General features: G+C 41.7%; 1 protein-coding gene across 1 annotated transcript in view; it reads left to right on the top strand.

Moving 5' to 3' along the window:
• The window catches only part of LOC308559135 (uncharacterized protein), a gene marked incomplete at both ends in the record, with an annotated part of 127,951 nt that overhangs the window by 48,895 nt on the left and 60,949 nt on the right, over positions 1–18,107 (top strand). The window contains 9 exon segments of the mRNA XM_081141426.1: positions 2,095–2,323; positions 5,748–5,950; positions 8,184–8,248; positions 8,251–8,323; positions 10,936–11,029; positions 11,759–11,896; positions 13,866–13,981; positions 16,252–16,363; positions 17,870–17,919. Of these exon segments, the coding sequence (XP_080997552.1) occupies positions 2,095–2,323; positions 5,748–5,950; positions 8,184–8,248; positions 8,251–8,323; positions 10,936–11,029; positions 11,759–11,896; positions 13,866–13,981; positions 16,252–16,363; positions 17,870–17,919 (1,080 nt within the window).

Consider the following 18,107-nt stretch of genomic DNA (forward strand, 5'->3'; position numbering starts at 1 on the left):
GTAAGCTGGTGTCGTCTTTAGATATTTAACTTTTAATCTCCTAGATAAGTTAAGGGTATAATGTTAAGTCTAAATACTACTCCACAAAGCACTTCTCAGATATTTGGGGACATGAGAGAAGTAGATATAAAAGTCACAGAAGGGGGATTCCCTCACACCCTTAGTATCGTTTGCTTCGTAAGAAATAAAGAATAGCCCGGCCGGGTGTGGCTCAGCGGTTGAGTATCAACCTAGGATCCAGGAGATCGGGGTTCGCTTCCCGGTCAGGGTACAGGCCCGGGTTGCGGGCTCGATCCCCAGTGGGGGGCGTGCAGGAGGCAGCCGATCAATGACCCTCTCATCATTGATGTTTCTGTCTCTCTCTCTCCCTCTCCCTTCCTCTCTCTGAAATCAATAGACATATTTAAGAAAAAAAGAATAGGAGGCTGGAATTTAAACTTATGCCGCTGGGTACAAAATTTCCACTTCCTTGAGAAGACCTAAAAAAAAAAGTGGTTGCTCTTGAAATGCCATCAGAGGATTTAATCAGAGGTGGCACACAGCCAACATATATGAAACTTGATATACTTAAGTTTCGAAAAAGGGAATTTCTTTTTTCTAGCAAGTGTCACCAAAAAGGTTTCTGCAGACTCACCTTGCAGTCCCCTATTCCTTGAAGGAGCAAATTAAATTTCCCAAGGCCCCTCAGAGAGGGTACATACTTTAAGTCACTCCCTTGATATGTATGTAGTGTGACCCCTCTCCCCATCCCCTTTCAGCCTTTGAGGGTAGAGAAGGAACCGAGAAGTGGGTGACAAGCCCCAGGTTGGTCTGTGTGGCTCAAGATCACAATTTCTCTATTGCCTTCAAGTGGGAGGAAACATTATCCAGCTCCTCTCAACATCCCACAAATCCTTGTTGAGCACTTACACGTACTAGGCAGTGTGCTAGGAGTGTGCTGGTCTTCTCACCGCTGTGAGCAGCGGAGGCATGGCCCTATGGCCCTGTGCCCCTGTGAAGGGGGCAGTGCATCGTACAGGCGCACTGGCAGTGGGAAATTGCTTCACGGCTGTGGTATCATTTTGGGGACCAGCGGGGTGCCAAGAGATTTCATAGCTGAGATTCTAACATTGTCTCTTGAGAAAGAGCCCTTGGGATCCCAGGCACAAGACTGCATTTCCTCCACCGACATTCCTCAGGACTGATTTCTTCACTGTAATGAGCTTCAGACACCAGCTGTGTATGTGAAACTGGCTGTGGCTGGATTCTACTGTTCAGAAAATGGTTTTTGGCAGAACATGTTAGGCCTATTTGGATACTAAGTCCTGTCAGAAGAGTCTCAAAGACAAGTGTTATGTCCTTGATAAGATTCCTTTTTAGCCTGAGGGTTGTATTTTTTAAGATCTAGAATTAAGAGGAACCCCGTTTGCATAGATATGAGAAGTATTTATATTCTTTACTTCCATGTAGGTATAGAAAGGCCCTTGACTTGTACTGTGTCTTCTGTTTGCAAAGCCATCCCCACAGACAGCATTTTATTATTTCCAGCCTCATTCATTTATGAAATATAACATCCTATGGCAACCATGAATTATTCCAGTTGTATAGGGAATTTAAAAGTTGTTTTTGCCCATTAACATTTTGGGGGGAAGGGGACTCAGGTGAAAATAGAAACTAACCATGGAAGTTATTTGTTTAATATTTATTCACTTTGAAGTTACTTTGTTTTCAAATATTTGACTAAATATTGATTACTGGAATGTTGACAGGTTCGTTTCAAATATTTGACTGAATATTGATTACTGGAATGTTGACAGGTTCGCTTTATACATTTTAAGAAACTTACTCTTAGTGCACTTTTAGAATCAACTCCTATATCTTCTGATTTTAAATGGGTTCACGTAAAAGCAAAGAACATGTTATATAACCTGATGGGTTCCCTGGATGGCCTATGAGGCCCATTCAAGTTCCCTGGTTTTGGTTTTTGTTTTAAATAATGCCGTGGTTTGAAGGAGTTGTTTTATTGGTCTTTAAAAATATAAAATGCAAATATTTTTGGAAACAGATTAAGTTCTTCATTGTGAAAAATTGTCATTAGTTGCTCCTCTTTTGAAGCCCAGCCTTGAAAAACATTTACCTGCTGGAGTTCCACCCTTCCCTGGGCCTGGCATCGCTCATCCCCAGAGCCCTTGAGCATCTCTTCCAGGAGGCCCGCCTCACCTACAGGCCTGCCTCATCCAGTGGCCTCACCCTGCTGAAGAGACGTGTGCTGCAGCTGGCCCTGGATACGTGGCTCACCCCGGCCAAGCCTGAGTCCTCGTACAGCTCACAGATCCAGAAAGATGTAGGTTCTCTGAAGAAGGGAGGTGGGTCCTTGGCTAAGAGAATGTTTCCTCCCAGATGTTACTACTTAGCTCTGTTTTTCTGTTTGGCTCTGTTCCTCCCCTATTTGGCCAGAGACAGATCATAGGCTTAGGCCTTGCCAACATTATTATGTGATTTTTTGGGGGTCAAAGTTTCTAGTTTATCAGGATGCTGGGAAGTGTTTTCTGATTTATTATTTATATTTTTTAAATATACATTTTTAATTGAAAATTATATATTTCCTTTCCACTAAGACTCTTTCTCAAATTCGCTCCTTTTGTCCTGAGCTGAGGTCTCATAGAGGAGAGAGGGGACTGAATGTGGAGTCAGGGTCTTGAGCTGAGACAAGGTAGAGGAGAGAAAGGACCTAGACTCAAGGTCAGCCCTGCCATTTACTTGCTGTGTGACTCTGAGCAGGTGTCTTAGCCTCTCTGAGCCTCACTTTCCTATTTTAGAACATTATGTTCGTGTATTTGAAGGGGAGTGGGCTTGATGATCTCTAAAGGCCCTTCCAGCTCTAATGATCTATGGTTCAAACTGTTGCCTGGTGGTTTACATGTTGTTAAGAGTTAGATTTTAATTCTTCCATTTTTCAGTTAAGGCTATTCCAGTTGAGCCTGGGTTCTCAATTTGACCATACTCTGTATGGGCATTTGCTATATACGAAGGAATTTTCAAGGGCCCCAGATGCCAAAAATATCTGTTTCACGTGTCTGGCTCAGCCTTCTATACATCCTGCCCAAACTAAAATTTGATTTTATTTTAAACTAATTTAAAGTTGATCAAAATAATATAATACAGAATTTTAGCAAAAGAGGAAAGCAAAAATATTATCTTAAATATGACCACTCATGTGCATTCATAATCATTTTTCTGAATTCAAGTATTCTTCATGTGCATGTTAAGTTATAATCATAGGCTTCATATATATAATCATACACTATCTCCTATTTTTCTCAGCAAACATTATATTCTATATTTTTCTATAGTATTAACTAGCTTTTATACTCACTTCTGTAACTGCATAATTCTCTGAAGTGATAAATCATAACATATCTAACCATTTCCTTATTCATGAGCATTCAAGTAAGTTTCTAATTTTTCTTTATTATTAAAAATGCTATAAGGTACATCTCCATGCTTATAGATTTTTCCATATTTTGAATCAATTCCTTTGATAAATCTTGGAAGTGAAATTGCTGAAGCAAAATTTTAAGTCTTTGAAGAACATGTTGGCAGATTGCTTTTCAAGAGTTGTGCCAATTGGGGTGGTGAACAGACAATACAATATACAGATGATGTATTATAGAATCATACACCTGAAACCTATATAATTTTATTAACCAATGTCACCCAATAAATTCAATTAAAATTAAAAAAAGTTGTGCCAAATTATAAGGCCATCAATAAATGTCTAAGAGCACCAGTTCTGTTACATTGTATAGTACTTGATGTAAGCACAGAATGTCTGTGCCAATATATACATATATAGAAAAGGTGGAATTATATTGTTACTTTTTATTTTCTTGCTATTTATTGAGATTAAATATTCTAAATGTCTAACCTGTATTTTTTTGTGAATTTTCTGTTGTTTCCCTTTGTTTATCTCTTAGAATCCTGATGTTCTTCCTATCCACTCACATGAACTCGTCTTAAATAAAAACTTTAATCCTTCTATCATGTTTTCTGCAAATATTTTCCCCAATTCGTCTTATTTTTAACAGAAACTTATTTTCATACAGTGAAATCTGTTGATCTTTTTCCTTTGTGATTTTTTTCTATCTTCCTAAATCCACAAAGCAAAGTTTCTTCTAGATGTTTCATATTTCTTATTCTAGTTTCTTAAGATTTTCATTTTATTTAAAAAATGTTTAACCCCTTTAGTATTCCACCTGGAGTGTGTGTATGTGGCTCAAAATTGAATTTCCCCCCAAATTACCAGGAATGTATCCTACTACAATTTAGGTATTATGGTACCAGATTTTTAAAATGTATTTTAAATTCTCTTATAAATCATAATAAATATCTGACATACCTATCTGGGCTCCCATCGATACCACACAGTTTTAATAATTATTATTTTTGAAATGTGTTCAAATTTGGATATAGAAATGATAAATATTCAAATTAAACTTTTGTATTAGACCAGAAAAGCAGGCACATATTATCCTCTGAAGACATGTAGGAATTAGTTTAATAAATTTCTTTATCACTTTGGAAGACTTCAAGAGTACAGAAATTACATCCTTGAGTAGACAGGGCTTTTGGTAGATAAATGGATAGATAAAGGAGTTTGTGCATGCTTAGGAGCCAAACCAGGAAAGGCAGATTAGGGGGTCCCCCAAACTAGGTCCTTGCAGGGAGCGTATATTAGAGTGTAGCAAAGATGTCAGAGCAGAGGAGCCAACCATGGCAGGGGGGCATTAAAGGACAAGCAGGCCCAGCTGGTGTGGCTCAGCAGTTGAGCACCGGCCTAGGATCCAGGAGATCGCGGTTGGATTCCCAGTCAGGGCACATGGTCAGGGCTCATGCCCGGGTTTCGGGCTCGATCCCCAGCAGGGGGCCTGCAGGAGGCAGCCGATCTGTGATGGCTCTCTCATCATTGGTGTTTCAACTCTCTCTCCCTCTCTCTTCCTCTCTCTGAAATCAATAAAGATATATATACATATATATATATTTTTAAAAAGAACAATATGATTGTTTCACAAGTTGCCCAGGGCTGGCCATGAGTGCAGGAGCAGTCAGGGCAGTTTAATGCCTGTAGAACAACTAAACTTGGAATTAGGAAGCCTAAATTCACTCTTGGTGTTGCTGTGTGACAGGTAGAAAGTTTCAGTGTTGCTTCGGATCCCTCACTGATCAAATGGAAATCGCGGCATCTGTGATACCTACTCTATGGGGAATCTTGTGAAAACAAATGAGTTAATGTATGTAAAATACTTTGAATTTTTGAAAGTGCAATCAGAGAGGCTTATAAAAAAACATTATTATTATTGGCCATAAGTTATCGGGCAAATATCAAGGACTTCTATTTCTATTTAGGTCATCTTTGTCATTTCTACTCTTTATTTTGGCTTAAAATATTTATAATAATGAGAACAACAAATACTATGTACCAGGTGTTTTTGCAGCTATTCACTCACTTAACCTCTTAACAACCCTACTAGGTAATTATTATCTATTAGTGCCTATTATGTACTGTTATTACCCCCACTTTACAGATAAGGAAACCAAGAGACAGAGAAATGGAGTAAATTGCCCCAAATTTCACAGATTGTAAGTGGCAGAGCCAGGATTTGAGCCCAGAAAATCTGGATCCAGAGTCTGTGCCACTAATAGTATTTTTCTTAATATGTGATTTTTCTTTTTTTTAATATTTTAAAAAGTGCTTCGTTTTCTTTCAGCTGCTTTCAGCGAAAGTGATGGGAGATCCCTTTCTTGTGGGGGAGATCGGCCTGCTTGCACTCCAGTCCGCAGCAGCCAAAGGACAGAACCAAGGCCAAGATTCTCGTGTGCTGCTCCTGGAAACGTTTTCCAAACTTCTGGAACTTGTGACCCTCCACCACCAGCTGACAGAAATGAGTCTGGAGAGTGTGCACTTAGCTCGGTCAGTAGGGAGATGGAGGATCTGGATGGGGGATAACAGACAGTGGGGCTTCCTGCCTACAAGCCTTGCCCCCTCTGTGCCCCCAGAACAGCCGGAGGAGCCTTTCTAAATTGCTGAAATGATCACCGGCTGCCTTGCTTGCTCCTTCTCTCACCTAGGCCTTCCTGTGCGGCTCTCTGACCACTTAGCTGGGCTAGATCCTAGCACCCGGCCTTCCTCTCCATCCAGCACATTGCCTTGGACCAAGACGCTTAATGTTGGTTTATTGGTTTGCCTGCAGGTGGAAGCTCCCTCAGTGCAAAACCCCTGTGCGTGTTGTTTTGCATGGTACCCATCACCGGGGTCAGGCCTGACCTACACCAGGCACTCAGTGAATATTGGCTGGACTTTTCTCTTGAATGTAATGAAGTTCACTAGCAGAGCAGAAGCAGTAGAGGCCTAGACAAAGGAGAGGCTGAGGCAGGGATAGCATTCAGGCCTCACAGAGGCATGGAAGTTTCAGCAGGTAGGGGGAGGGAAAGATGAATGAGTTAGGTGTTAGGTATGAGTGTGAGGTGATAGTGAGACATCCAAGTGGGCATGTTCCATAAGCAGGAAAAATATGGGACTAGAGGGTTTGTTACAAACATGTGTGAGTTCTATTGTGTTCTGATCCCTATGAGAGGCCTTGTACGCACAAAGGGTCCAACCATCTTCCACCAAACATTTTTGAGGGCCTGTTGCGGCCTGAGTCTGTACTGGGGACTTTATGTGTATTAGTTCATTTAATTCTCAGAATATCCTTATGAGGTAGCTTGAGAACATTTTACCAGTGAGGAAGTAGAGGCTCAGAAAAGTTAAGTAATTTGCTTAAGATTGCATAACTGAAAATATAAAAGAAGAATATACTAATTTAAACCATGAGTCAAGATATTTATTAATCTCTAAGATACTACTTCCCCGTAATTTCTGATCCTTGATCTTAGAAAGCTCACAATGTAAAAGTTACCCCTATTACGGTTTGATATATTTTAGTCATGTGAACAAGATATTATCGGAGCACAAAAAATAAGTATTTCATTTTTTTTAAGTGAACCAGGGAAAACTTCATAGAAAAGGGACTGTTATGGGATGAATTGTGTTCTTCCCAAAAGTCCTTACCCCCAGTACCTCAGCCTGTGACTTTATTTGGAGATAGGGTCTTTACAGAAGTAGCCAAGTTAAATGAAGTTATTGAGGTGGGCCCTGATCGAATATGTCTGGTGTCCTTATAAGAAGAGGATATTTGGACACAGACACACACAGAGGGAAGACTATGTGAAAACAAGAGGAGAAGGTGGCCACTATAAGCAAAAGAGAGGGGCCTGGAACAGATCCTTCCCTCAAAGCCCTCAGAAGGAACCAACCCTGCTGACATCTTGATCTCAGGCTTCCATCCTCCAGAACTGTGAGACGAATTTCTGTTGTGTAAGCCACCCAGTTTATGGCACTTTGTTACAGCAGCCTAACAAACTAATATAGGTGCCAATTTCTCAAGATGGAGAAATGTGTTCGAATGGGGATGAGAGAGGAGGAGAAGGCATTCTAGATACATAAGGCTGAAATTTCACAGGGACACCAGAACAGAGCCCCATTGCAAGGTGTGGAAATGTGGGAGTAGAGCTCAGAACTGAGGCAGGACAGAGATGGGGGTCACAGATTCTTAAACTAGAGGGGATTGTTAGGGCGCTGGATTGGAAGGAAGGCACCCCAAGGAAGGGATGGAGAAGATGAGAAGAGGACTGGGTTTGGAACCTCAAGAGGCACCAGGATTTGAAAATAAAGAGAAGGAGAAGCAATGAAGACCGAGAGTGGTCACAAGTTAGGAGCATGGACATCCTGGATCCAGGAGAACAAAGGTATTCCTTAAAGAGGGGACAGAGGCCAGCCGTGAAGAATTTCAAGGGAAAATGTTGAACCTTGTATTGAGGGCAATATTAGTGACCTGATGAGGACTCTGAGGACAGGGCCAACTTTCAGGAAATGAGAGTTGAAGTGCCCAAGCACATCTCCTCCTACTTTACTTCTGTTTTCAGCTGTCGTCACACAGGGCAGACAAAAGACCTTGTGACTCATTCACCTCCTACCCTACTTGGCTTACTCTTGTTTTGCACTTTGCTTTTGTGCTTATTCTGATGCTTTAGTTTTCTTACCACTTACTTTCCTTTTAGGGGAAAATAATAGTAAATGTTGTTGGCTCTTTTCCCCCTTTTAGTCTCTACAAGGAAATGGCATGGGAGATGGGGTTTGAAGAGTTCCATCTGTATCTGAGGCCCGTTCACAGAAAGACAAGGTGGATCATCCACCTCCTATCTTTATCACCTCCCTGCTGGAGAACAGTGATCGTGTGGACAGGTGAGCCTTAAGGGGGTTAAAGTAAAAATAATGTAATGGTAGAATGTGTGAAAAATAATTCCTACCACCACTGGACACACAAATGCAATTGTACTGCTAAATTCATTCCTTTATATGCTATCTGCCACAGTGATATTTCTTTTTTTCTTTTCTTTCTTTTTTTAATATGAGGGGGAAATAAGGTCTCAACAGAGGGGAATAATTGGATTTTAAAATATCAAGTAACTGAGAAATGGAAGAATCAGATCAGAGTCTTCAAATGAGATGGAATCACAGCTACCTGGGTTGACTATGTTGTTTCTGGGTAGAAAGAGCTGTGAAGGTTGGTCCCATGGGGCAAGAACCATGGATCAGAAGTCCAGGTCCCTTTAACTTTCCCTGGGACCAGGAAGAAGTCAGTCAAGTTTTCTGAGCACTGTTCCCTCGAAATTCTAACACAATGTACAAATCTAACATGTATGGCAATATCTTAGGTTCTGTTGCTGGTCAGCAACAGAAGCTGACTCAAACCAGTGAAACCTCTTTTTCATGTCCTATAAGTTTTCATGCCCTTTGGCAAAAAGAAAACGCCCTTACCAGTAACAGATTCTGAATCTATCTAGTCAGAAAAAGGAATCTTTTTCACCCTCACAGATTCAGCCTTTGATGTGTGCTGAGAAAAAATTTCTGTCTCCCTCTTCTTTCATTCCCTCCTAGTCTGCCCTTCCCCTGAGGGACCTAGCTCTGTCCTCAGAGATTTTGGATCCTGGCCCCACCCACTCCAAGGAAGGCAGAGATGACTCCAAGGAAGAAGAGTCACCTTTGTTTTGCTGATGTGGATCTCTGCTCAAACTATAACTTGGATATGTTAATATATTAAAGGACTCATCTTCCTCAGAGAGAGCATGAGTTAGAACTGAGGGGTTAGGGTAATAGAATGTAGTATCCCCAAATTTCTCAATCTCGGCACTGTTGAAATTTGGGGCTGGGTGACTCTTTCTTGTAGGGGGCTGTGTATCAGAAGTTAAGCAGCACCCCTGACCACTACCTATCAGATGCTAATAGTACCCCTTCTCCCCATTTGTGACAATCAAAAATGTTTCCAGACATTGCCAAATGTCCCTTAAAGGCAAAATGTCCCCTGCTGTATCCTGTCACACTAGCTAAACCAAAAAGAGAATTTATTGTAAGGATACAGAGATAGCGCATGGAAGCTGAAGGCAGGAAGTATAATTGGGCCTCAGTCGAGGCTAAGTCTCCAACCTAGAGCCAAGCTATTATTCTCTGTGTCTTCAAGGCCTCCTGCTGGAGCTGGTATTTTACACTGCTGTGAAATAGGGCATATTTTTGTTCAGTTGGAATCAGCCAAAAAGCACAACTTGCCCAAGTGCTCTGTGGCCTGGCCAAGCAGTGATTGGTCTTCCCAGTGATGACCCAGAGATCCTACAAGATCTAGGGAGCTTTCTGAATTACTAGAGGAAGGTTTATACATCCAAGGACTCTGTGCCTTGAGTTTGCATTTATTTTATGTATGTTAATTTCTTAAAGTCGCCACTTTGTAGTTCTACTCTAACAACATATATCAAATACAAGCATACTGATTACATTTTAAGAAGCACATTCATGCATATTATTCCACTTAATTTTTGTCATAACCATATACGAGATAGGTGATATCCCATTTACAGACAAAGAAACTAAAATTCATAAACATTAAATTACTCAACTGAGTCTCATAGTTATGAGCAAAGAACCATATCTCAGGGCAGAAATGTGGTTACAAAGAATATTTAGATGATGGTTGGGGCGATGGGAGAGAGTTAAAGCTGGACAACTTTTAGGGAGTGGACAAAGGGGCCTGAGTCAGTGAGGGGCCTGAGTAGATGAGGTTGTGGGGAGGAAGAAACTTTCCTCTATCTACACTTCTATGTTCTTTCTACTGGTCTAATAATCAAATAGACATGAGACACATTAACAAGAGAAAATGACCAAATTTAATTATATATGTACATATAGGAACCCCACGTATGTGAGTGGTTCAGAGGGAAAAAAGGAAAAATGAGGAAATGACTTTCTGAACTAAGGAATGAGGTAAGGCGCCTGGGGCCTCAAAGGGGAGGAAGGTCATTCACAGCACAGATGTTCAGTAATTAGAAGTTTGCCCTGCCCTACATATAAGTCATAAAAAGTTATCTCTGGTGATAGCTCCTATTATGGACAAGGTTCTTAATTTAAATTCTTTAAGGGAGAGATAAAAGTTTCTGTGAGCCTGCAGGTTCTCAATTTGCCTTCAGCTCAAAACAATCCATATGCCCAAGTGGGGAGGTGAAGATGTCAAGAGGAAAAACAAGAGAAAACAGTGCCATAGTCTAGAAAAAAGAATTTCAAATGCTCCAGGTGGATGGTCACTACAATGAAACTACAGGGAGATCAAGTTCAATAAGGATTGAAAACACCCCAGAGTCCTTCAGTCTTTGGGTGGAAATATCAAGTCTTGCATAATGTCTGCACTTGCTGTTCCCTGTTACTACTGATATCTGAGAGTTGATCACAGGCCATTCTGTCCCATCAGGATGGGCATTTCTTAGCTAGTGGCATGGCACACTATTACAATGTCATGTTTCTTCTTGCAGATATTCTCCTACTACTCTCGTCTTGGCCATCTCTGAGGTGGATGACAACCAAGTTGGCAAATTTAGTTTTTATACAAAGGAAGCCATCCTTAAGGTAAACTATTTTAATTATTTTTTAAAAAATAAACTAAAGTAAAATTAAGCAATTTGCTCATGCATTTCCTTAAAAATCATAATGTTTAATTCATATAAGGTTGGCTCTCACATACAAGAAAAGTTTCCAACTTCATAAGTAATGATGATGGCCTTGCCTTATTTGATGTGTACATTGGCCTGGTTTGAACTATGGAGACTGCAACACCCGTTGCAATAATTTATATTAGATATTAAAAAGAAGCATATATAGTGAACCATTTTTGTATCAAGCTTTGAAAATATACACTTGTTATTGGAGCTTTTATCTGACCTTTTTAAACCTGGTGCTGTTTTTTCCCTGAACTCAGATTTCTTTGCTTCCATGTGTGAATGTGCAGGTCTGTATTTGTGTATTTTAAAAACATAAATCTAATCTTGGCCGTTTTACAAGAGCCTGTCCTTGAGCATGTTTGTTCATTCATCAGAGCCTACTCATCCTTTTTGACATTTGGGGAAACCTGATGGGGTCCAGCTACAGAGCAAATCAGGCTTGGGGGCTGCCTTCACGAAGGAAACGCTGCGTAGGGAGAGACAGATTCAGTCTTGTGACTGAGGAACAAGGATCTCAGCTCGTCCTGCAGTTTGATTGATATATATACATGTTGAATAAGTGGTGACCTCAACCTTCAACTTTACCTTTTTCTTTATGAGAGAAATTTCTAATACCTTTCATATTTTCTTTTTGTAGCTCATGTTGCATTCGGGAGTGGAAAATATGCAAGTGACCCTTGCATGTCAGGCTGCTCAGAAAAATGCTTTGATGGTGGCTGTCCAGCATGCATCCCTCTATCACACTCCCCGAGGGGGCTGTCCTGCTCGTGTTAAGGTCAGTCTGTAAGAGAGAAGAGCCTGAGGCATGGTGCCACCACTGCCAGCTAATGTCAAGGCTCAGGCTGCCCCTTCCTTCCAAACTTCCCTCCCTACCTCGGCCTCTCCCTCTCCTTCCTGCCTTCTTTCCCCTCCCCCTTCCCTTCTTCTCTTTTTCCCCTTTTTCCTTCTTTCCTATCCTTTTATCTTCTTTTCTTCCCCCCATTCCCATTCTTTCTTCTTTCCTAAAGTGAAACTACTGGTGAACAAATCTGAGGAACCAGTTTTTTCTTTTTTTAAATACAATATATCTTTATTGATTTCAGAGAGAGGAAGGGAGAGAGAGAGAGAGAGAAACATCAATGATGAGAGAGTCATTGATCGGCTGCCTCCTGCGCGCCCCCGACTGGGGATCGAGCCCCCAACCTGGGTATGTGCCCTGACCGGGAATCGAACCCCGATCGCCTGGATCCTAGGTCGATGCTCAACCTCTAAGCCACGCCCAGCTGGGCTGAGGGACGAGTTTCTTGACAGGCAGAGATGAACATGTGATCACTCTGAGTAGGGAGGAGCCCCTTCAGATACTCAGGCATGGAAGCGAGAAAGGACAGATAGGTCTAGGAAAAAATGGGCCCGGTTTGACCATCACTTTTGGTTTTCATACAAAGTTGACATATAGGCTCCTTTATTTAATTAATTTAATCTTATGATGAACACCAACAATTAAACAGAGGGAAGTAGGGTTGTTCAGGCTGCCATGGAGGTTGAGAGGCTTATGAGTTACTTCCTGAGGTTCACTCAAGGAGCAAATGTTGAAAGGCCCTAGATAGGAGCACAGGGCAGGCGAGGGAAGGCACGAGGAGTAATGGCTGGAGAGACCATTAGCACTGGGAGGGCTAAGGAGGCATGAGGAATGTATGTGTGTGTGTGTGTATGCGTGTGTTTATAGGCTTTCCTACAACTGTGGGACGGAAGAGGGCTAATGACATAATAAGGAGGAATGAAGGATGAACATACTGAAAGGGAACAAGAGGGAAGCAGGGAAGGAAGGAAAAAAGGAAAGAGACAGAGACAGAATAAAATTGGGTGCTGCTACCAAAGCCAAAGGAGGGGAGTGTTTCAAGAAGAAATGAGACATTTAAGAAGATGTATAGATGACAAATAAGCACATACAAAGGTGTTCAAACCATTAGTCATTAGAGAAATGCAAATTAAAACCCCAGTGAGAAATGACTGCATACCCATTTAACTAGTTAAAATTTAAATGACTGATCACTCAGAGTGCTGGCAAGGATGCGAAGGGTCCAGAACTCACACACTGCGCCTGGGAATGCAAAATGCTCGACCATCTTGGAAAATAATTTTGGCGCTTTCTTAAAAAGTTAAACATACACTTACCAGATGACCTAGCCATTCCACTTCTAGGTATTTACTCAAGAGAAAGCACATGTCCATATAAAGACATACAAATGTTTATAGACTCTTTATCTGAAATAGCCAAGAAGTGGAAAGAACCCAAACACCCACCACCAGATGAATGAATAAACAAATCGTGGAATATTCATGCACTGGACTACTACTCAGCAATACAAAGGCATGAGCTATTGATACACACAACAGTGTGGAGGAAGCCAGACCAAAAAAGAGTACACACTGCGTGACTCCCTTTCCATAAAGTTCTAGGAAATGCGTTCTAATCTATCGTTGCAGAAAGCAGAGCGGTGGTTACTTGAGGAGGGGGCTTGGGTGGGAGGGATGGCGACGGTCATTATTTTTTTGTGGTGATGGTTTCAGTTGTATACATACGCTAAAACTTATCCAGTTGTACACTTCACACCTGTACTGTTATTTGGACGTCATCTGTACCTTGATAAAGCTATTATTTTTAAAAGAAAAAAGAATTAGGAGCCAAAAGTTGATAGAGTTAACTCTGGATGGAGGAACAGAAGGGCAGGGATTTCAATGAGCCCATCTGACATTCTCCGAAGTTCACTGCTGCCCGGCAGAGCAGTTCTAGTGAAGCTGGAGTGAAAGCCAGGCCGCCCGAGCGCGGGACTGAGAAGGCGACAGAAACGCAGAAGCAGCGCACATTTACTGCTTCTGTGTTAGTCTGCTCAGGTTGCCGTAACAAAATACCACAGACTGAGTGGCTTACACAACAGAAATTTATTTCCTCATAATTCTGGAGGCTAGATCAAGATCAAGGTGAAACATGGCCAGCTTCTGGTGAGAGCTCTCTTCCTGGCTTGCCTGTGGCTGTCCTTTCAGGAGATGGGACTGACACAGGGGTCTTCAGAAAAAGTCAAGATGGAAACATTAAAGTTTTACCCAGGGTTGTTTTCTTCTGCCGAGGAGAACTCCTTGTTTCTTTCTTTGAGAAAGAGAGGTCTTTCCTTTGAAAACGTAATATTTTCCTTTCAGTTAGTATTTTAGAAAAATGTAAAAGAATTCCACCCATCATGCCTGATAGCTCCATAACCAATGGGATGATTGGAAAATATGGATTTCCCTTGTTTCTTCTCATCTTTCCTCTCTCACCCACGCTCCTTCCTTCGCCAGTGCATCACGCGTGGCAGCATGCATGGCCCATCTCTACCTGCTTGGGCCATACCAGGGTGGGCGACCTGAAGCAAGCTCTCAGATCTCGCAGCCATGACGTCCATCAGCAGTATTTCTTGAGAGGCCACTCTATTCGAGCACCCCAACTAGCCACCTTGTGGAATGGAGAATTTTTGTCACAGCACTCCAGACAATTGCACTCTATTCTGGAAATAAGTTACGCTTAGTGCCTCACCCCTTCGTTGTGCAAAATGGTAGCTCTCTTCCCTGCTCTCCCTTACTCTCTGTACGCTCCTCCCCTCCCCTCCCCTCCCCTCCCCTCCCCTCCCCTCCCCTCCCCTCCCCTCCCCTCCCCTCCCCTCCCCTCCCCTCCCCTCCCCTCCCCTCTTCTCTCCTTTCTCACCCCCCTCCCCACATATCCAGTCATTTACATGTGTTTGTGGTCAGTTGTGGCGGTGAGATAATTTTATAGCCAATACCATAGGACTTATAAATCCAACAAATTTAATTCACTTTGGTTTGAAATATTATAGAAAACAAGTTCAGATCTGAAAACTCATGATGGAAGGGGTCCAACCAGAAGTAATTCCAGAATTGTAAATGGCACAGAGAGATTGCTGTTAGCCCCATCTCCAAAAGTTCCAGGCACCTTTCTTCCTTCAGAAAGATCCCAGGCTACCAAAAGGTACTGTACCGGGGGAAGCGGGGTTAAAATAAGCATCTCTTTTAAGTCAGTTAAGAAGAGTATGATGGAACTGAAGAATGCCTAACGCCCAGAGTGACCAGCATGTGTTTAATGTTGAACCTTGTATGAGCATTGAGAAGGCTCATCTCCTTCCAATATCCTGCAGACTACGTGAAGGAGAGTTAATAGTCCCTAATTGCAACCCTCTCTTCTCTTCTCTTCTCTTCTCTTCTCTTCTCTTCTCTTCTCTTCTCTTCTCTTCTCTTCTCTTCTCTTCTCTTCTCTTCTCTTCTCTTCTCTTCTCTTCTCTTCTCCTCTTCCCTCCCTCTCCTTCGTTCCTTTCTCTGTATTTTTCAAGCTTCAAAGAGGGTAGAACACAAGAATAAAGAATATTGGCCTCTCCAAATTTTCCATGTCTATCTTAAAGAGAAGCATAGAACTACCCTCACTATTCTCATGAGGGTTTTGCCATTGCTTAGAATAGTAGAACCGTGTGTTGTTAGAAAGACGTGGCTCCTAAAGAGATATGTCTGTAAAGCAGGGATGCCCTGTTATGTCTTGACCTCTTCTCACCATGACAGAGAAAGAGAGATATTTGTATAATGCAATAATTATGAATACTCTTGAGTATTTTATTGGGGCATGCCAATGACATTCTAGTTTAATTCTAGCAAATTTAAAAAAAGAAAAGAGAAGAAACCACAGGCAAAGCTACTCAAGCTACCATTAATCTGACATATGGCCCGAGTTCAGGTGCCCTAAGTCCACATTCCCAATGTGCGGATGGGAGACTTAAAACCAATGTGTCTGGTCGAGCAGACCCTTGGGAAGCCAGTTCAGTCCAGGTGCCCCTACAGATCAGGCCAGAAGGACACAAAGGGACCTGGATAGTACAAACACTAGGCCAGACTGTGAAGTTTGGGACAGCCGATGCATGCCTCAAGCACATGGGGTCCCCAAGGAGGATGGTGACACATCAGCACTGGAAGTAGCTGGGAACCACAGAGACAGAGCCACCAGCAACCTGCTGCAATGCCCAGTACTCAACCTCAGGTGTTCTTGTCCTTCAGAGAGCTCTCTTGTTATATGTCAACTTGCCTTGGGCTCAGATGTCTCTGTTTACTTGTCAGGGCTCCAGAGGCTTTCGTGTCTATTCAACTAGAAAAGGTGGGACTGAGGGACATGATGCTGAATGCCTTCCTCCTCAGGAAACAAACCATGGCTGACACAATGAAAAGCCTCGTGAGTATAGTAAGAAGAGCTCCTGAAAGCTCTCCTGCCATCTTTTACATTTGAGCAAATAAAAATTCTTAACTTGGAATCTGTTGCATTCAGCCTATTGGGACAGGACCATTGAAAAGATATTATAAAAACCTGGAAAAAGGAGTTCAAAAAGAAATAGAAAGGAAACAATTCAAGCTAATTGCCACCTAGTTTTTTAAATATGTGTATTTTTCCAAGGTCATATTTTGTTTTGTCACTTTCTAAATGGAACTAGTTTCAGCACCTGCTCTGGAACATTTGACCATTCCTGAGTGACCCACTGGTGCGTAGGATGTTTAGACAAGGTGAACAAAGACTCTTGTCATAAATTCACCTGTTATCTTGGTTTTTCAGGCGCTATCACCCTATTCCCATTTAAGGGTTTGATACTAGCCCAACCTGTTGAAAAATATTTATAAAACTCAAGTCTTTACATAGTTAAAAAGAATTGCTTGATTTTGTGAATATCATTTCATTATTTATTAATTTTTTGATGAGGAACTCGTTAGGCTAGTGAACCGATATTTGAGAAAGAAGTTGCAGATTTACAATCTCTATACTTTTTCCTACCTATGACTGAAAAGGAAAGACTTAAATTTACCTAACCCAGTTCTACAAATGGGATGTGAGGGAGTCCAGGCTTCAGGATTACTGCTGAGCAATAATGGAGAAAAAGGAATCCTTTTAAAAGTCACTGAGATATTAAATTACTTTTTTAAAAACTATAATATTCAAAAAATATTGACCAACTGGAAAATGTAATAGCCCATTAACTGCTTTTAGGATTATCCAATGCCTATCAGATTAGGTCTGGCAGTGGACTTGCCAGGCCCAGAGGTTGGCCAAGATCATGAAGTCCCCTCCACTGTTGGCAAATCTAATCTAATATAATATAATTATCAGTTTTGTCAAGGTCTGGGATTTTAGCCTTCTTGCAAGCTAGTAAGTTAACCTGTGACTGTTCTGTGATGCTGGCAGAAGACCAAGACTCCTAGTTCAGAGACAAAAGAACTTTATTTCTCACAGCAGAGTAGGCAACATGAGCTTTATGTTTGTGTCAGTTCCCTTGGCCTCCCAAGTCCCAAGGGGGCAACACAGAGGAGCCTGGATGCATGCAGTGGGGGTTTGTCACAGTTGAGAAATACTGAGCTAGGGGGAACGCAGCTCTTTTATAGCAGGCCTGCTCTTTTTCCTGGAGGAAGACATTACCTTATCCCTTAAGACTGCTTTCTTCAAACATAACCCTGAGAAGTGGCCCAGGTAAAGAGTGGTCAGGGCCTTGCATTCTTGAATCACTCAGCAAAATGTACAGGAGTGGGAGAGACCCATGGAGGAGTGTTTCCCAGCAAGTTGACCTTCAGAAAGAGTGTCTCAATAGTCTGGCCTTTTTCTGCTTCAAGTTTGCTGTCAGTTTGTATGTATATACTAGCTTGGGGAATTTTTATAATCAACTGCTAATAGAGGAACTATCATCTTTTATTACAGGATGAAGTTGAAGAAGCCAAGAGAGAAGTTATAGTTGAATATTGTCGGAAGTAAGTATAGTACATGTAGTATATGTGAACTACACATGCTGATTTCTCTGACTCAGTATTACGTAGAAATCCTACAAGGTATCAGGTGATTTGTTTTATATGAGCCACAGTCCTATTAGATAAAACCAAATTAAACTGTCCTCTGACATACAGAAGAAGGAGCACCAGAAATGAAGGACAGGAGCTGC

Source organism: Miniopterus schreibersii, assembly GCF_964146895.1.
Source record: "Miniopterus schreibersii genome assembly, chromosome: 6".
Taxonomy (NCBI): domain Eukaryota; kingdom Metazoa; phylum Chordata; class Mammalia; order Chiroptera; family Miniopteridae; genus Miniopterus; species Miniopterus schreibersii.